Below are 20,517 nucleotides of genomic sequence, written 5' to 3'. Positions count from 1 at the left end.
AGCAGAAGCTGAATACAGTGATAAATCTGCCACAGAGTGAAAGTAATGGGACTCATGAAAGATTAATTAACAACAGATCAGTCATCAATCAGTCATTAGTGTGTAAACAAGCCACTATTCAAGAAGCATGCACTCTCTTTTCAACTATCTGTTTCCTGTCTCCTCTTTCCCTCCTCATGTTCGCCTCTTCCTCTCTCCTGCTCCTCTAAATATCTAGTGGAAAACCAGCAGTTAGGGTTTCCTGTATAGAAACACATCCGTGTGAAACAGGCCTGGCCCTTGGCCTCTCATTCCCATCCCATTACTGGACTCCATCCCAGAATGACATCAGCTTGACATACACATGCACACACAAACATACACAAGCTCACCACTGTCCCAGGCCTACATTTCCTGTGTCTGGCCTGGAAGGTTATCTTTTCTCCAGTTTGGGAGTCACAAGGCAAAGAGTGTGTGCGTTCTTTATCATCTGACTGTCGAAGGAAGCAGCTGACTTGGCTAAAGGGTAATGGGAGGTTTCGAAATACAGCCTGACTGTTATGCATTAAACTTATGGCTTAATTACCACATCTAATTTCTGTGAATATCACTAATAAGATTAGATATCCTACAGGAAGCTTCCAAACACTTGCATAAGAGTTGAAGTAAATGTATGATGACTCTGTTTTGGACTCCCTGCAAACCGACTATAAGTAAATATTTTTCTTTCTATGTCTTCCCCCAGGTGCATGATGTTTTTCCACTGAGGCTGTGGAAGGTAACCGTGGAGGTGCCTGCAAGTCCTGAGGAGGTTCTGACACGGGTGCTGCGGGAGCAGGGCCACTGGGACGAGGACCTGCTTGAGAGCCGAGTGGTGGAGACCCTGGACGAGAGGACAGAGGTCTACCAGTACGTCAGGAACACCATGGCTCCACATCCCACCAGAGACCATCTGGTGCTCAGGTAGACCATTTTCTCATCTTCCTCCCCGACTGTCCCCCTTCTCACTTTGTCTCTATCTTTTTCTAGTTGTGCTCTGATTCAGCATTTTGTTTTTAAAACAAACTCTTTCTGCTCTGCTCTTTCTAACAGAACATGGGTAACAGACCTGCCAAAGGGAGCATGCGCACTCGTGTGTACGTCTGTAGACCATGAAGGGGTACCTGTTGTAGGTGTTCGGGCCAATGTCCTCACCTCACGCTACTTCATCGAGCCCTGCGGAGCCAACAAATCAAGAATCACACATATTTCCAGGATCGACTGCAGGTTAGTGGATCATTACCTGAAACAAATACGAATTGGGGATTTTATTAAGCCCTAGTTTTGTGGTCATTCAGTGTCGTTTAGCTGATGACACAATGAGCTAACACTGTGTCTCTTTCTTCTTATTCAGGGGTCGTTTCCCAGAGTGGTACAATAAACTGTATGGACACTTGTGTGCTGCTGAGGTGGCGCGGATACGTGACTCATTCACTGCACCCATGGACAAATGAGAAAGCAGTGTGCAATTTGGGCAGCAAACAGTCTCAACAGCTTCTTTGAACCCTGGCCCGTTGGACCACAATTTGGATCCTGCTGGGGACATGAAATGACTCATTCCACCCATTCTAATAGAGAGAAAGATGGGGTCCAAACCTCTTTATACACATATTTAAAGGACAAACCCTGGATCCTGGATTGAAGGACATTTTTTTCTTTTTTTTGGCTCTAATCATGTCACAACAAACTGATATTATTGTTAGAAACCATTTTATTGGAGTGTCCTGCCAAGAGGACTTGTGTCACACAAACATTTATCTGGGCCAAAGGACATGATGTCGCTGATACAGGATGTGAGGTTTAACCAAAGGGTGCTATTGCTTCTGAGAAGCATGTGGGATTGAGTGTGTGTATGTGTGGATGTGAAAATGTGTGTGTGCGGATGGGTGTTTGCAAAGCAACAAACGGTTAAAATACACATATTCTTTGCACTGGTTTTCCAGTGGCAGCATAATGTGTACATACAGTATTGTGTTCACAGTAATGATTGGTGTCTGTCTTGTGTTACCTCTGTCCCTTTTTCTGTTACAGCAAAGCACAGGAAGAATAGCAGACAATATTACGGTCAGCTGATTGATGAATCCATGGTTGTAGAAAGATGCGAACGTGCTGTTAATATGCAGACTGAGTGGAGACAATAGACGGGATACTGTGAGATAACAGGTGGCTGGTAGCACAGAGGGTTTTTGTGTTGCAGTAGAGGAAGGCAGAGACAGATGAGTACGGTGGCTGGCTCACCAAAAAGAAAGAAATGATCAAAGGGGCTCATTTACTAACATACAAATACATGTCATTCCCTAAAGAAGACTTTAATTCAGTTAGCCACACTGTGTCACGAGTTTGACATGGGAGTTGTTTTGTTCCTGAAGATACACGGGCAAAATTAGTGACTATGCTAGTACGTGCAGCATGGTGCAAAAAGGCAATTGTGTGAGGAACAGTTTGTGACTGAGGCTCAGTGTTAGAGCAGTGAAACGTTGCATATTTTTGAAAAATCACACGGACAAACTAAAATGTAAGACCAATAGATTTAATGGACCAAATTTAGTAAAAGCTGAAAGAAGTAGCTTTCCCATGTTGAGCTTTTTCCTCACTGTTAAAGGTGTTAACACGGCACAATTCACAGTTTTTGAAATTGTTGTAGGCTAGACATGTTCAACATAAAAAAAATAAATTAATAAAAAAAAAAATGGTCCTTTTATAAAGGTGGAGATTTTACAGGTTTTACTGTAAAGAAGAGGGCAGATTGAATGTTTGTGTGATTTCAAAGGAAGGAAAAAAATATCTTTGTGTATGCTTCTTCATCTGTACTGTCTTGTCAGTGTTTAAAAAGAAGTAAGAGATCCACAGTCCTCGTAAACAAAGTTGACCTTCTTCATTCATAACATTCACGCTTCAATCTGAGGGCTCGCTTTTGTCATGTGGAGTTGTATGATTAATTCACTAAGCCATTGTTCATATCATAAATGTCTTTACATTTAACTGTGTCTCCGCCAAATAATAACGCATGACAATGACAGTTAATTTAAAACAAATATATTTATACCTCAGATATATGTTTGTTTTGTATCATACCATTTTATTTTATTTTATTGTAAATGTTAAGCTTTGTGTTATGGAAATGAACAAATGTTTTATCTTTTTTATTAATATTATTTCTGTACAGGTTAATCAAAGTGCACTATTAAATGTATTAAAATAATAATTGTGTGTCTTGAGAGTTGTGTAACAATGGTTATAAAAGGAGACCACACTACAGACAACTTTTCAGACCAAAAAGTTGTGGCTTTGTTTTGGTTTTGCTCTTTAAATCCCTCATAATCTCTTCAGTCATTTGTTTACACTACAGTTTGTTCCGAGTGCTTACACCTTCTCAGATCCAGAGCTCAGACTCACTCTGGATTACCCCCCTCACCGCTCTTCACCACCACACCCCCCTCACTGCTGCCTTCATTCCACACCAGTACACCCATCACTGGGCCAGAGAGGCGTCAGCTGCGTGCAGGCGGGTATCAACTGGCTTGGTAGAGGGTGATCTCACTCCTTGTCTTGTTTCTTACATAACTGTTTCATATAGCAGAAGACAATGGGGTCCGTTGTACCACAGCTGGCATGGTCTGGAACCGGCAGACTCGACGAGGAGTGGGGCAGTCATGCGGCAAATAAGGGCGGGGGTGGGGAGGGGGGGGTACCAACCGAGGGTCAGAGCGGGGGCTGATGTACCCCTGTATGTTTGAATCACTTGGCAAAGCGAGAGGTGACCGTCTGTAGGAGGATCTCTGCCATGCACATGATGTGCGAAGGTGTCACATGCTGTACTTGTTTTGTTCATGCCTTTCTTTTATCCAAACAGAGGACTTATTATGATCCATTAACTTGGACTGTGTATTTATAAAGCTCAAAGACAGGAACTTTTCACACATGTACAGTGTGATGGCAGAAACAAGTGTTAACATGATTAGCCCACGGCCATGACAATGCATTTACATTTTGCGCTGGCACATTCACTCACTTTTCTTCCAGTGGATCGTGAACACCTCGTGGACTCTCCTCTTGAGTGCAACTCAGGAGCTAGAGATTAACCAGAGCCTCCAAAAGACTTGCACACACTCACACACGTAACCGCATACATATGCATGTGCTTGTCTTTGAATTTGTCGTGGACCTTAAACAGACTTGTCATTGCTTTTTGTTTAAATAACATGAACCTCTACAGTCATGTTCTGTCTTTCTTTCTGTTTCTCTTCCCCTGCGTGCCTGCCTTGCTCTTAAATGCTGGTATGTTTTTGTGTGTATGTATTTGTCCTTGGAATGCAAACACCTCTGGGAGATTATAATGGGCCAGATAAGACTGACCAAAGAGTCAGCAACAGCGCTGCATTCCTGCACTGTTGTTTGAGAATCAAGCGCAGAAGGTTTCCCACATTGATAAATGAATTGCGGACATGTGTGAATGTTTGTGGATTTGTGTGTGCATTTCTTCGTCCAGTTTGTCAAGCATTTATCAAAGATGCTGTACTCCGTTTGCAACAGAACAATGTGACGGATATTTCTGGATCAATACCAGGCTCTTCACAATCTATCTTTCTCCTGAACCAGAGAATATTACTGCTACTAGTCCTGTTTTTTTAAGATGAACCCCCACCAGTGTGATCAGTGAGTGGCCGGGCTTGGTCTCAAGAACTCCCACTGGCGTGGACAGGAACTGTGGGTCACATATCTCCATGCAGACTGGCATGTTCTGATGGATCACTTGTGGTTTTGTTGTGGCAACAGAAACGGTATGTCATCGCGATAATGTCGTATTTTAAGAGTCAACATGAACAATGACAGAGCATTCAGTCACACAGAGTTTCTACAGTTGACCTCATGTCGTTTCTCAACATATCTCGATGTTCCGGAGATTCCAGAGACTGCAAGTAAGGGTTTTAAGTGGGAAAAAGCTGATCTGTCTGGCTGTCCACCCTTCGGAAAATCAGGCTGGTGTATACTTAGATATGTGAGTGCAAACAAAAACTTTTTAGTTGTTTTAATAACCTAATCATTTGTGTCCCAGGCTCAAATCTACATCCCATGTGGCATGATAGAAACAAAGGGAAAGAGATGCTCACTCTCCATTTTCAACAGAGACACAAGCAGGATCATTAACTGAAGAAGGTCTGCAGGGGTGAAAAGGGAGGACACAAAGACATTTTTGGGTGTACTGTGTTTTTTTGTTTTTGTTTGGTTTTTTTTACCAAATGGCCATCGTTGTAAAGTCCTTACATCATGAGTTGAGCCCCACTGAAACCTGCAAATGTCTCTGGCTCAAGGTGTCCATCTGTCATCCTTCAACTATTATTTAACCTGTGTGGCTCACGAGAGCTAAACGCACTGGACACATCCAGTTGATACCTTATTGAAGTGTCTCAGACCAAACACAAGGGGTCACTGAACTTATATTAAGACACATTTTTTTTTCTGTTTTACACAGTACAACTCTGCCCTCTGGTGGTTGTATGGATTGAGATTAGTTTGGTCCCCCACTCTACAGTACTCTGTGCAGTCCTCTGCCCCTTTGTTTACTGGGTTTATGCTCCATTAATCACATAAAAGTCACATAATACACCAAGGCAACAAGAACATATCCTCTGTGCAAAATATTCATTGGATAATTTGTGCATGTTTTTGAAATCAGTGTTTTACATATGCCACAAAATCACAGAAGTAAGTTATTTTTTTCTACAATTAAATTGTACGAACATCTTCTGAAACTCAAAATTGAAATACAGTGAGTTAGAGAGCTAGTGGGTCACACGTGTAAGGAAATACAGGTGCTGGTCATATAATTAGAATATCATGAAAAAGTTGATTTATTTCATTACTTCCATTCAAAAAGTGAAACTTGTATATTATATTCATTCATAACACACAGACTGATATATTTCAAATGTTTATTTCTTTTAATTTTGATGATCATAAATATGATTATCTCAGAAAATTAGAATATTACTTAAGACCAATACAAAAAAATGATTTTTAGAAATGTTGGCCAACTGAAAAGTATGAACATGAAAAGTATGAGCATGTACAGCACTCGATACTTGGTTGGGGCTCCTTTTGCCTGAATTACTGCAGCAATGCGGCGTGGCATGGAGTCGATCAGTCTGTGGCACTGCTCAGGTGTTATGAGAGCCCAGGTTGCTCTGATAGTGGCCTTTAGCTCTTCTGCATTGTTGGGTCTGGCGTATCGCATCTTCCTCTTCACAATACCCCATAGATTTTCTATGGGGTTAAGGTCAGGCGAGTTTGCTGGCCAGTTAAGAACAGGGATACCATGGTCCTTAAACCAGGTACTGGTAGCTTTGGCACTGTGTGCAGGTGCCAAGTCCTGTTGGAAAATGAAATCTGCATCTCCATAAAGTTGGTCAGCAGCAGGAAGCATGGAGTGCTCTAAAACTTCTTGGTAGACGGCTGCGTTGACCTTGGACCTCAGACACAACACAGTGGACCAACACCAGCAGATGACATGGCACCCCAAACCATCACTGACTGTGGAAACTTTACACTGGACCTCAAGCAACATGGATTCTGTGCCTCTCCTCTCGTCCTCCAGACTCTGGGACCTTGATTTCCAAAGGAAATGCAAAATTTACTTTCATCAGAGAACATAACTTTGGACCACTCAGCAGCAGTCCAGTCCTTTTTGTCTTTAGCCCAGGCGAGACGCTTCTGATGCTGTCTCTTGTTCAAGAGTGGCTTGACCCAAGGAATGCGACAGCTGAAACCCATGTCTTGCATACGTCTGTGCGTGGTGGTTCTTGAAGCGCTGACTCCAGCTGCAGTCCGCTCTTTGTGAATCTCCCCCACATTTTTGAATGGGTTTTGTTTCACAATCCTCTCCAGGGTGCGGTTATCCCGATTGCTTGTACACTTTTTTCTACCACATCTTTTCCTTCCCTTCGCCTCTCTATTAATGTGCTTGGACACAGAGCCCTGTGAACAGCCAGCCTCTTTAGCAATGACCTTTTGTGTCTTGCCCTCCTTGTGCAAGGTGTCAATGGTCGTCTTTTGGACAACTGTCAAGTCAGCAGTCTACCCCATGATTGTGTAGCCTACAGAACTAGACTGAGAGACCATTTAAAGGCCTTTGCAGGTGTTTTGAGTTAATTGGTGTTAAAAGCTGATGAGAGTGTGGCACCCGGTGTCTTCAATATTGAACCTTTTCACAATATTCAAATTTTCTGAGATACTGAATTTGTGGTTTTCATTAGCCTAGTTGTCAGTTATAATCATCAAAATTAAAAGAAATAAACACTTGAAATATATCGGTCTGTGTGGAATGAATGTATACATTATACAAGTTTCACTTTTTGAATGGAATTACTAAAATAAATCAACTTTTTCATGATATTCTAATTATATGACCAGCACTTGTAACTCTTCTTCTGTCAAGAAACAGGTAAAGCCTATTAAAAAGATTATTTTTTCCTTTCTTTCTTTTTTCTTGCTTGTTTTTGTACATAAGACACAGAAACTTATACTTTCACTGTGCAAACAATATATTACTATTATATTATGTATTTCGTTTATTTTTTTTCCAGTTGTCCTTTCTGTTATTTAATTTTTATGTCATGTGCCTCTTCTTTTATGAACAATTTTCAATATCACCCTTTTGCCCGTGTCTTATTAGAGTAATGGCCCACTTTGACCACTAGGGGGAAGTGTCGCATCACAATACACAAAAGTCATGTTCACACCCTGTTTGGCCTCATTCAACCTCAACTACATTATGCAAACATGTTTCCAAAGTTTCTCCAAAAAATGCAGAATTAATGCATATATTAATGAATAGATGAATGAGCTGCAGCAATGGTAGAAACAATGATCATTTTTTTCACAACTTGACATTATTGACAGTATGCCTGGCTTAAGGTTAGGACTCACCAAAAACTACTCTAGAACTCCCTAAACCTGTGTGCAGATAATCTTGAAGGCTAAAACCCATTGGACATATTTAATAAACATCGTGTAGAGCTTTTGATGCTGCACAACACTCCTTTGTTGTTTTTGTTATTTGGTTTGTTTTTCTGCTGGGCAATGTTTGACACTATAATGTTGTAACAGCACTGTTTTGATTTTCTTGCATCAAATTTCATGCTTTCTTTTCCGGTTTGTAATTATCACAGAATTCTCAAAAAAATGTGACACGCAGCACATCATGTGTTTCCTTAAGACCAGAGTTGTTTTTGTCACAACAAATCAGTGACAAAAGGATCCTGTTTCATGGAAGTCAAACGCATTACTGTCATCTTGCAAGTCACAATGCTATTTAGTGCAGTTCATGTTTAAAAAAAAAAAAAAAAGTTAAATCTGTGTTATGTGTGTGTGTGTGTGTGTGTGTGTGTGTGTGTGTATGTGTGTGTGTGTGTGTGTGTGTGTGTGTGTGTGTGTGTGTGTGTGTGATTGAAAGGCTGTTTAAAAATTTTTTTTTTTCAAAAGAGAAGAAAAAATTTAAATTTACTTGTATCCTCGACCTGCTGGTGGATTACTTCAAAGGTCTGCAGCAGCACTGAGACACCATCATCTTCTTGTAGGGTCATATGCTTTAGTAATTTTCACTTTATATCTGACATGTTACTATCTTAAGCTTCTGGGTTGTAAAAAGCACCACAGTGGTTGGAGACCAGCGGTGGGCCTGGCTTCGGGAGATGACAGGTGATGATTGGAGGTGACAGACAGAGCAACATGGCGTGAAAGCAGATCTGCGGAAAGCATACCTTGTGTTAAGCAACACTGGGTTTGAAAAGGTGGATGGGGTGGACTGAAATACATGGCAAAATGATAGGCCTGAACAGTCATCTTTGAGCTTTAAAATGCAGGGATATATTCACACATGTGCAAGAGGAGGGTCTGAGTTATAAACAGGTATTTTGTGTGCTCTGCAGCTGAGCGTAATTGAAAACACAGGGCTCTGGCCTGATCTCAGAAGCAAAATAATTTATGTTAAATGTTGTTAACCTGATATGCATCGCAACAATAAATACACACTCATTTATAAGTCAATAAGTCAATCCATGGAGAGAATTGCATGTTTGCATTAACATCTGCAGAGGCCATGGGACTAAAATTTGTTGTTGGGCCCCTTACCGACCTCCAGTTGGGCCACTGGGAATAATGATGTGCAGTTTTCCTTATCTTCTGACATTTTATATACTGAACAATCAATCAATTATTAAAGAAAATAATTGTCAGATGTATTGATAATGAAAATAATTGTTGGTTGCGGCCTTACAATTCCTCTATGAAAACAGTTGAGGTCTTATAACTAGATTTTGTATCACAGACTGAGCCCGCAAGATGGAGTGTGGAGGACTCAGCATGGTTCGATGGTGGAAACTCTAACAAATTTCCAAGAGATCAGATTATGTACACATAAGTAGAGTAGAGTAAACGCAGGGCTTTTTGGGGCCCCTGGGCAGCTGCCCACTATGCCAGGGTGGTAATCCATCCTTGGAGTAGGCCTATTGCACAGATTTTATATGCATAATTTGCTACTTGCAGGAAAAGAATATGTCATGGCGACTTAGAAAGAATTGCTATAAAGTATTAATAAAATATTTTAGAGGATAGACACAGCTAGGTAAGATCAAATAAATTACATAAAATTGGGACTTAGAAGGTGCTATACAACCAGTTATAAAGCGGTTTTCAGGGAAAGACTTCAGACAGCTTTCAAAAACGTACTGAGTTATGTAATATGTATACTTTTTTTTTTTTTTTTAATTGTTTTATGATCCAGTCTGAGGGAATGTAAGAGCAGAGGAGCCGGGTTCAAAGGAGATCGCTGTGATCCGGTACAGTTCGTCAACTTCACGATGTCCTTTCCGTAGTTATGAAACTTCACAACGCAGGTTTTGTAACCGGGACGTTTTGACCAATCACGGCCCGAGTCTGCTGTTCACGTGACTGTGCTTTTTATGTAACAAACGGGTGTCTATGGGAAAGTCCGTTCACTGCTCTGTGATGGACCGCGGCAGCTACAGAAATGTATAAACGGGTTAACAGATGAAAACCCAAGTCTACATAACACTTATTTCTTGTTTTTTTAGACGCCATAATGTCGCTCCAACCGCAAGTGGAGGACGCGGAGGAGAGGAGCGCCTTCTTCATCGGCGGAGCTGACTCGGACGACGTCTCGGAAGAGGAGGACCACCATCAACTTATTCTACAGAAAGCCAACGCGCTGGCCTCGGAAAACTGCCTCAAAGAAGCCATCGACTGGTTTTCAGTGGCTATGCGGTACGGCCCTGTGCGACCCGAACAGCTGAGCACTTTCGTGGACTGTATCCTGCGCAACTTTAAGAGGAAAGCGGCCGGGCCAGACGCACTTTCGGGCCGGCGTGGGGACAGTCGTGGGGACGATGTGTTTGACTGTCCCAGCTGTCACAGGTTTCTCGGTGAACCTGTGACCGTAGCCTGTGGACACACGTACTGTAAGAGGTGTTTACAACGACGGCTGCTCTCCAAATGTAAACTGTGCAGCGAAGCTGTGGGGGGCGAGGAGAAAGCCAATGTAATTTTATGCGGACTTTTAGATAAATGGTTCCCCGACGAACTAAAAAAATCGAAAACACTATGCGAAGCGGACGAGCTGTGCAGGAAAAAACGCTACCAAGAGGCCGTGTCGCTAGCCACCGACGTTATCAACAGTGGTAAGTGTTGTTAGCATAACCTTACACATCCATGTTGACAGGAGGAGAGAGGTGTTTCCTGGCAGTGTGTCTGCCGCTGCGCACTCTCAGTCGGGCCGATAGCACCGTCCCGTGTATGTTGAGGCGCTGTATAACCCACCCTGTGAAGAAATTATGGGGATATGCTTGAATGTGATACTGTGAAGTATTTGTTGCCAGTGAATCCCGAGTTCCACTGACCAACATTTTTGAAAAGCTATGTCCAGCATTGCATGTGCTGGCTGCGGTGCCAGTCTCCTCCCATTGAATGTCGTGTAATCGGGGCAGGTCGTGCTTACGAAATTTCACCAGCTGAGCATGCGCGCTCGGTGCAAGTTGCATAAGGCAGGTCGTGACACATATTGGGGCAGTTTTGTAACTTAAAAAAGGGGGAGGGCATTTGTATTTTGTAATTGTTATGGCTGCTACGAGCCAGTGTTTCATAAATGTTTTAAAAGGGGATGAATACACCATTTGTGGGTCAGTTTAGGAGGCAGGGACAGGCAGGGGGTCTGCATAGATAGACACTCTGTAAGGCCATGAGTTAGCTTTTGTAACAGGCCCTGACATTATGTAATGGAGAAAACATGGAAGTTTTGTGGCATATGATGTGTAGATAACAAACTTGGGATACGGGAGGTTTGTGCCTGAAAGGCTGGTTCAAATCCATTACCTTAAAAAGTTTGCATAGGTGAAGTGAATGAGATAGCAAGACCTGATGCAATGAGTCAGTGAATTGATCAGTTGTTTGACAGAAGTTATAACTTGACAACATTTTGATCATTGATATATCATTGAATTGAGCTAAAATTCCAAAGGTTTGGTGGTTTCAGCTTGTGATTCTGTGAAGTGATTAGTTGACTGTCTTGACAAATCTTGAAAAAATCCTATGTATTTGTATACTTCAGCCCCTCAAAGAGAATATTTGCTGCTTTTCTTTGTATAATATCATAAACTGAGTATTTTTATAAAGGGATTAAAAGTATTGTGACTATCATGGCCGGCCTTCATGACACTAGTAACCATAAATAAGAACTGTAATGGTATGTTGCATTGTGGGTAAGGCACTGCCCTGCAAGAGAAATGATATAGTTTTTTCCCTCATAACCACTAACTCCCAAATTACTTTAAATCATGCAGGAGGGAGCCATTGTGTCTTCTTTTTTTACAGTTATTTTATGCACTTGTAGTGCATAAAAAAAAAAAAGCCTTATTAAATTATTGATTTCATATAGTCTTGATTATGAATCCAATTGTGCAGCAGTTCGGACATCTAGAAATCACTATGTAATGTCCTTGTAGTCTGACAATGTGGCTGGAAAAATTGTTCTGGACCTTCACCTTAGTTATGAGAGCTCATGGAGACATCCATGGTATTTGGGTCAAGTGATGTAATAATATATGTAACCTTGTTGTGCCCCTGTTGACCCCTGTTACTCAAACATGGCCGGCAGGATAGTTTGTGAAACTCCTGGGTAACAAGAATTTTGATAACAGATTAATTGTTAAAGTAATTTTTTAAGTGAAAATGTCTAAAATGTATTACTTTCAAATGTCAGGATTTACTAGTTTTAATATCATCTTATCATTTAATGAGAATAAAATTACTGTCTTTGGACTTTGGACTGCTGGTTGGGCAAAACAAGCAGTTCGTTACCTTGGACTCTGGGAAATAATTATAATTACTCTTTTTTCTGACATTTCATAGATTAAATGATTCATTGATTATGATATGATAATTATAATGATTGTTAGCTGCAGCCCTAAAGTACTGTCTGGCCAAAGTGTGGGGTTTAAGTGGAATTACTTATCTACGTGTTTATATTGTGTGACATTTTGTTGTTTTATCTACCTAAGGACAGATTGATTGCAGACAGGCTGTAAAAACATAACACATAATCCTGTGTTTCTGCATTGTGGGTCTCATGTGGACAAAAGCAATGGACTGCATAACCTGAGGACATATGAGCATAACTGGTCTACCACCTTCCTACAAGAAAAACTGTCACTTCACATTGGGTTGGGGACGCAGACTGATAAAACTGTAGGGAGTGGGAGTGATGCAGTCATACCACCTGCTTTTGACAGCACTGGCCCTCAGTACTGCAGACAACCTAAGAGGCAGGGCAGAAACTTCCAGATAATTAGGCACTATTCACTGATATGATGACTAGACAAACTACCTGTGGTCCTGTTCACATTAGCATCTGCCAAACATCAGAAAAATGATCTACATCCCATGTGTCTCTGTGAAAGGTAATGCATCACTGGGATTGATGACATGCCATGTGCAACTCAGTCCATGAAGAAAGTTTGGCTGACTGAACATTTGATTAAATGCACCATAGTCTATAAACAGAATCCATTAGTCAGTAATGTCTGTAGGACAGTCTGTTTCAAAAGGCCTTACGCACAGCAGATTGACACGGTTGGGTAATGAGAGGAATGCCACATATCTGGTTGTAGTGCAACCTGCATTTTAAAGAATAAATTGCCATGTTCATGTTCATACTTTCATTTTATTTATAAGTTAGCTATTCCTGAAAGTGTTTAAAGTTTAGGCCTTAGGTTTCCAAATATTGTCTGCTGCCTTTCTAGAGGGCAGTCGTACCATAAAATGCTGCTGCCACCACCAAGAAGCAGAGATTCTTTTTCAGTACTTCAATTTGTTGTTGGTAGTTTTTGGCTAAGATCTGAAATTCTTGTGTCCCTTTTTAGATTCAGCCACTATGGGGAATAGAAATGGGAAACCCTCTTCCAGGCTTATGCAACTTATTTTCATTTGCATTGTACAGAAGTGCGTTAATGAATCATCTGTTTGTCATGTGGTTATGTAATGTATGACTTGGAAATGACAGATTTTTTAATTGTACTGTTGAGGCAAATGCTACCTCCCTATGCAAACAGAAAATGTTGTAGGTTTTCCCCCTTAAATTATTGACAATTTGATGTTTTTATGACATGAAAATAAGCCACAGTGAATGATCCGCATTTGACCTAGAATGCTGTGCTTCCCCTCTCTATCTCCTCCCGTCTTTTGCAGATTCAGAGATGACAGCGGTGGCACGACTGTCTCGAGCGGAGGCATACTCGGCTCTCAAGCAGTACCGTCTAGCTTTGGAGGACACCGAGTTTTGTCCCGGGTCCAGCTGTTCTGCTGAAGTAGGTCACTGATACTGCAGTGATTTATTAGATTGCTTTTGAAATGTAAAAATGTTACATAAATTCAAGTTTGTATTGAAAATGTCTCCTGTGCAGGCATTTGGTTGTTATTAGTCAAAATGTTTGATGAAAGGAAAATTAATGTCAGCTGTGATTACACCAGATCTAATGGCAGGCTTTTTGTTTGTTCCACATGGATGGTGGCATTGCCAGGTTGTGTACATATGCTCACACACCTGCCTTTACTAATTAGAGTCTGGCATGTGTTTAATCTGTCAGTCAGTCTGTGCTGATATATTGGTCAACAGGCCATTACTTAGAAAAGGTGTATTTTAAGACTGCTGCCCTCAAAGCCACAGACAGGGAGCACCTTGTTGGTTGTCTCAATGGTTTATAGTTACAAGTCACTGACCTGTAAATTGTGGGTCATTTCAGTTCATCATCATGTTTATTCATTCATTTGTTTTGTTATAGAATAAAAATGGTTAAAAACTTGATTTTGGGTGCATGATTTGGCCACAGAATTCACAGATTCATAATCCAATTTTTTTTTGTGGTGATGTGTTTGTTTGTTTACAAGGCATATTTTTAACAACCTCCTGCTATTTTAGTGTTGAAGAAAAGGGTATCTCTTAAATAGATGAGTAATGAAAGAGTATCATGAAGAGCATCTGAATGTTTTCTAGACCACAACTGAGAATGCAGTGATTAAGGTCAAAGCCATTAGTGACTATTACATCAGTTACAACAGAATCAGATATCTGGTTGTGGTGGAAAGTATATCATGTAAAAGCACTTGCATAATCAATCCATATTGATTTGTTGACAAGAATAGAAACATTGCATTTTGAAAAAACTGCAACTGTAATATGTGTTCTGTCTGACTGTTTTAAAGTGGATTGTTCTTTTTGTGTACACTGTACTTAAATAGACTAAGCATGACAGTGAATACCCAATGCAAACATAAATGCTGGTACAGACGTGAAATTGCTCATTTTCTGATGCTCCTTTCTGCCCTTTCAGGCTTTGTTTAGGAAAGCCATGGTGCTGCACGAGATGGGCCAGGTGGATGAGTCTCTCCAAGTCTTCCTCCACTGCCTGGCTGTGGACGAGGACTTCCCCTGTGCTAAAAGACAAGTGGAAAAGGTGAGAGAATAAAGGAGTTGGGATTAGTCTGTTGCCAGTGTGAGATAAGAAAGAGACAAAATATGTTGGCGTTCTGAAGATTGGCTGTCAGCTGAGCTTAGGTCACACGGTGTTTTATGCACGCAGGCTGGAGGAGCTAGACTCAATACACTGTAAGCCAAAGATTTAAGTGGAACTCTTACTGCTTTAACATGACGTCAAGGAATTGAGATGTGTGGGTGCTCCAGCTCTTTGATTGAATAGCCAGGAATGTAAAGCTCTCCCATGATGATCTTTGTTGCACAAAGTCATTTGTTCTGTTTTTATAACTAACATCTGCAGCTGTTATCCTACACTGACTTAATGGAACCTGTCTCTTTTCATGGCATGGATCTTAAAATCCCACTTCAGCTCAATGACTAAATAAACAGTTTAACTGGCAGCAAGGTGGAGATGTTGTTTTATAGACCTCTGGTTTAATAGGCTTTACATTGTGCATTGTCCTCTACATATAGAAAAGGTTTCTGAAATGTTCCGTCCAATATTACTTAAAATGGCCACGGTACTCACTGCTCATCCATAATGATCGAAGTCAGTTTATTTAAATCGCGGAAAGAACATCTCGTCAGTCCATAAAACAGTTGATTGAGGGAAACATGAAAAATGAGTTCTATGTCGGTAGCATGTTTGGAAAGTAGAAGCATTAAACATTTGCCGGCTTCTTGGAGGTGAAGATTTTTTTTTTAATTTTTGTCATCATTTGAAATCCTCATTTCAGGTTCTGATAAAATCTGATGAGCATTTGTCACCTTCAATTTATAGACAAACCTGATTAACGGAGTTACTTACTAGGCTACAGCCATACATAGTGGTTACATATAAGAAAGTACACAGTAAAGTAAATGAATAGGTCTTTTTTTTTTAAGTAAATAATTTAAAATGTGTACTTCTATTTTCTCAGACATGAACATTGCCTATTCCTTCTATCTGGATCATCTGTCATGGAATTGCATAAGTTGTTAGCGGATCTGGTCCTGTGACTCGGTCTGTAATGACATTAGTACCACTTGATAGACAGACCACAGCTTCATAGTTACATAAGAAACAAAAAATTGATTCATGTATCCAGTGCTACATACAAATGTCAGAATAGCATGACAATTTGTTGCCATTTCGGGATGAAACTCTGTAAGATTCACTTGCTAAGGCTGCTCAAGTTTTGTGTAATCATTTCTGAATCATCATTGTATAAGGAAGCATATGTAATCACATTAGTCAGCTCTGGTTTTCTTTTGGTAAAAAGTGTGTGAAATTGATTGTGCCGGTTGTGTTGGCATCTTGACTGACTAGATGCCTAGACTAGACATGAGTCTAAAAAAAAGTGTGGGAGCCAGACAGTGTGCATCAGTAGAATGTCAAATCATGTTTGTGCAGCCTGTAATCACACTTTCCAGTACCCATGTAATGAAAATGAAACAGCAATGAAAACAGCTAATTAATAAAAATGACAGCCTCCATTCTTATTTCCCTCACTCAGAGATTTAAAAAGCATACAAGAATCTTCGACATAAAATGAAACCTTTTAAAATCTCCTATATAATTACACTTGAACTGAAACAAGAGTAAATATGCTGAAACAAAGACACTAAAATCTTTGCACGGTATCTAGCCAGTAAGAGTTGCGTGAGAATGAATGAATGAGTCTGTTAGATGTTTCAGTACAACACAAGCTACTCGTGTTTAAAATGATCTGTAGTTCAGAGGCTGAGGTTCAGGCCCTCATAGTTTTACTGGACTGGAAAGAAAGGATGTTGGATGTGGATGTATTAGATGTTCTCTGCCACTGGTTCATATACACTGAGGTTACATCAAGGTCATCCTGATATCTGTTCTTACACTAAGTTGTGCAAAGTTAGCTTTCTCTTCTCTTGATCATGGTTATATAGTTGGATTTACAGTATTGTGAAGTTTAATCTTTTGTCAATAATCCTGTTGTATAACAGAAAGTCCCTCGTTCCTTCATCACACACTGTATGTTTCGAACTTTGGAAATTTCCAAAACATATTGATTTAACACATTTTTGGAGCACTTCTTTTTTACACTACACCTACATCACCCAAACATTTTTCAAACATAATTTGTGCCTCTCAAATGTGAAGACGTGAGGTTCATGTACAGGGTGATAGCATTTCATCATCAACAGTAATACTAACAATGGTAGCCATGGCTGCTAAACGCTACTAGGTGTTCTTTCAGGAGAAAAGCTGTTTTGGTTATGTGATAAATGCCTTATCCACGAGACTACCAGGGTGTCAGAATTGCATTAATTGTCTTTGGTGACACTGACTTCAATGAAACTTTCTGTGTTTTCCTGTTCAGCAGTTCTGCTTTGCTGACAATCTGAGGTGCTTTTTACAGATCCTCTGTGACCTGCTCTCACCGGCTGATGAGAATGTAAAGGTTGGCCTGAGGGAAACAACGCAGAACACGTCGCCTCATTTGCGCAGCAAAACCCTCCTGGCTGATGCCCAAGTTCAACCCCAGAGCCCAGTCCAAAGACAACATCCACACCAGATCCGAGCGGCCTCTGCACACCACCATCAAGACAACCAGGAGGTATTACCCTATTGAGTAATAATACTGTATTAATATATTTATGGATTGATTCAGTGCAGTTGTTGCCACATCATTAAGGCACCTTCGTCATCTTCTTACTCTTTGTCTTATGTCATCATCCAGAAACGCTGGGAAAGTCTGGAGCGTCCTGGTCTGAGCCGAGCTCATTCTCTTCGGATGCATGGCTCTAGTTGTGGTGAGGAGGGTCTGAAGAGAGTTTGCTCTGCTCCTCAGCTGGGGGACCAGGAGAAGGGGAGCCTGCTGAAGAGGAAGTTGTCAGTGTCAGACACAGAGCCCTGTGTCGTGGACAGTGGAAGTAGCAAACATAAAAAACAAGGTCAGTTGCCAAGCCCTTCATTGTACTGCTTTCTGGTCTTCCCTATGTATTATATTTTAATTTCCAAATCAAATTCCTTTTGCTTCTGTTATCATAGTAATGTCTTATATCAAAGCTCAAAAGATATAATGCTACTAATGGTGCATAACCATAAACTTAAATGGACACTTAAACTGTGTATACTTTACTCTATTACTCTAAATTATTAATAAACACATTTTATCTCCCTACACCATAGTAAATAACCCGATAAGCACCATATCTGTCAGAGGTAATGCTTTTGTCAATAAAATTAATTCTAAAAAGCGTTTTCTCCTTTGACTTTAGGTGTTGCGAAAGGCTCCAAACAGCCGGCTGCCAAAGCTAAAACCTGCAGAAGTGTTCCTAAGGATCTGCTGGACCCTAATGACTTAGAGTGCTCTCTCTGCATGAGGTAAGGACACTAGGCCACACACACATTTCCCGTAAATGTTACATACAGCTTACAGTGTACGCTTGTAAATGACCAAAGCTTCAAAACAACCAGTTGATTGTTGCATCTCTGCGATCAATACAGGTTGTTTTATGAGCCTGTGACCACACCCTGTGGCCACACCTTCTGTAAAAACTGCCTGGAACGCTGTTTGGACCATACATCCCAGTGTCCCCTCTGTAAAGAGAGTTTGAAAGAGGTGAGAGACCAGTCTTGGCAGCTGTTGCTTATGGATTTTAATTGTCTTTTGTAGCTTTTCAAGTGCTAGACAAAAATATGTATTCCCTGCCTCCGGTATTAATCATTAACTTGCATCCTGCCCTCTCCAGTATCTAGCATGTAGGAAGTACATGGTGACAACTGTCTTGGACACGCTGATCAAACAGTATTTGAGTCAGGAGTATGCAGAGAGGACTAAAACTCATCTAGAAGAGACCAGAGAACTTTCTGAGTAAGCAGGCTTTCCCTTCATTCGCATTATTTTCGCCAGTTTCTTTTCCCAGTGTTCATCATCAGATTTTCTGTATGCAAAAGATTCAAAGCGGTTCAAAGGGTCTAAAGTGCTTATCTACTTCTTGTCCCCTGTGCAGTCTGACAAAGAATGTGCCTATCTTTGTGTGCACCATGGCTTACCCCACCGTGCCTTGCCCCCTGCATGTCTTTGAGCCACGTTACCGCCTCATGATTCGCCGCTGCATGGAGACAGGCACTCGGCAGTTCGGGATGTGTATTAATGATCCTCAGAAAGGGTAAGCACACAAGCACAATCATGGCATAGATTTGCATGATTTACAATATCAGAGGATGTTAATAGCTCTGCAGAAAGTCAAAATGAACCATCATGTCCATCAATGCAGGTTTGCAGATCATGGCTGTATGCTGATCATCAGGAGTGTCCATTTCCTCCCTGACGGACGATCAGTAGTGGACACGATCGGAGGAAAACGCTTCCGGGTCTTGTCCAGAGGAATGAAAGATGGTTACAGCACTGCTGACATCGAACACTTGGAGGATACTAGGGTAAGAACCACAATGACTATCATTTGAATGAATCATCTATCTTCACTATCATTACCTACAGTATGTTGTGCTTTTATAATCATTCTCCACTCAAATACTATATTTTAAAAACCTCAGGTTTTGATGGGGTGTCTGTGACTGGTGTATTAATTGACTGACTCTTGCCTGTTAGGTGGAGGACAGTGATGAGCTAGAGAGATTACAAGAGCTGCATGATGCAGTGTATGAGCAGGCCCGGGTCTGGTTCCAGAACCTCAAGATCCGCTTCCACAACCAGATCCTGCAGCACTTTGGACCCATGCCAGAACAAGAAGCTGACATCCAGGTAAACATCCAGCACATTGTCCCTCTGCTGCCATCTTGTAGAATTTAACCAATCCCTGCCCAAGTTAGCTTTCCTGAGGACTATGGAAATGATTATAGATTCTTTAAGGAGTTTAGGCTTCATTTCACACGACGTTAAAGCATTAAAAGCATAATAGCATTAGTCTGTAGCAGGTGTGTAGCTGCTCGAGTCAGAGTCAGTTAATAAGGGCAAATATATGCACTGATATTTGAGCTTGGTTAAGCAAATAAAATACATTTTTTATGTCTCTGATAATGAATTTGCCCTGATACCTGGCTGTATTATAATAACTAATACGAAAAGATAAAGATACTCTGCAGCAGTGAGTTGGCAGCTAAGCAGACGGTGGTGCATAGTCTGCTGTCAGTACATGTGGTTGTCACGATATGGAGATAAGCAAAGGGACACCACTCTATATTATTTGATTGTTATTATTATCAGAACCAGTATCAGCTGAGCTCTGTGGAAGAAGTAATTTTCTTCAAAATACTGCAGGGTTAGTAAAGCTTTCATTACTTTATTTGACATAGCTAGACACTCAAAATTCTTCAGCTGAAATTGGATCATCTCATGACACGCTTTTCTTTTGGGGAAACCCACATTACCACGGATTCACGTGGCACGGAGGTCTTAATACCGGAACACAGTTGTTATCTGAGCTCAGCTCTGGCTCAAGCTTGGAGCCTGTAGTCTGCAGCGCTGAAAGGG

The 20,517-nt window shown here is 40.9% G+C and overlaps 2 protein-coding genes across 4 annotated transcripts in view; both read left to right on the top strand.

Moving 5' to 3' along the window:
- Positions 1-3,223, top strand: part of dlc1 (DLC1 Rho GTPase activating protein) — a 78,273-nt gene extending 75,050 nt beyond the window's left edge. For all 3 annotated transcript variants that reach the window (XM_071504783.1, XM_071504785.1, XM_071504786.1), the window contains 3 exons: positions 725-942; positions 1,072-1,245; positions 1,373-3,223. In XM_071504783.1, coding sequence (XP_071360884.1) covers positions 725-942; positions 1,072-1,245; positions 1,373-1,472 — 492 coding nt within the window. In that variant the 3' untranslated portion in view covers positions 1,473-3,223. The remainder of the gene's footprint in view (positions 1-724; positions 943-1,071; positions 1,246-1,372) is intronic.
- A 6,754-nt stretch (positions 3,224-9,977) lies between these two features.
- The window catches only part of lonrf1 (LON peptidase N-terminal domain and ring finger 1), a 13,130-nt gene continuing 2,590 nt past the window's right edge, over positions 9,978-20,517 (top strand). Inside the window, exons 1-11 of the mRNA XM_071504156.1 lie at positions 9,978-10,712; positions 13,774-13,892; positions 14,916-15,038; positions 17,437-17,634; positions 17,758-17,971; positions 18,299-18,404; positions 18,528-18,642; positions 18,773-18,894; positions 19,034-19,192; positions 19,301-19,463; positions 19,636-19,788. Of these exons, the coding sequence (XP_071360257.1) occupies positions 10,118-10,712; positions 13,774-13,892; positions 14,916-15,038; positions 17,437-17,634; positions 17,758-17,971; positions 18,299-18,404; positions 18,528-18,642; positions 18,773-18,894; positions 19,034-19,192; positions 19,301-19,463; positions 19,636-19,788 (2,067 nt within the window). The 5' untranslated portion in view covers positions 9,978-10,117. The remainder of the gene's footprint in view (positions 10,713-13,773; positions 13,893-14,915; positions 15,039-17,436; positions 17,635-17,757; positions 17,972-18,298; positions 18,405-18,527; positions 18,643-18,772; positions 18,895-19,033; positions 19,193-19,300; positions 19,464-19,635; positions 19,789-20,517) is intronic.

Source organism: Trachinotus anak, unplaced genomic scaffold (assembly GCF_046630095.1).
Source record: "Trachinotus anak isolate AG129_WGS33_773 ecotype Australia unplaced genomic scaffold, CSIRO_AGI_Tana_v1 ptg000019l, whole genome shotgun sequence".
NCBI classification, from domain to species: Eukaryota; Metazoa; Chordata; class Actinopteri; order Carangiformes; family Carangidae; genus Trachinotus; species Trachinotus anak.
The sequence above is the reverse complement of the archived record's forward strand: the minus strand, read 5'-3'. Positions and strand labels throughout refer to the sequence as shown.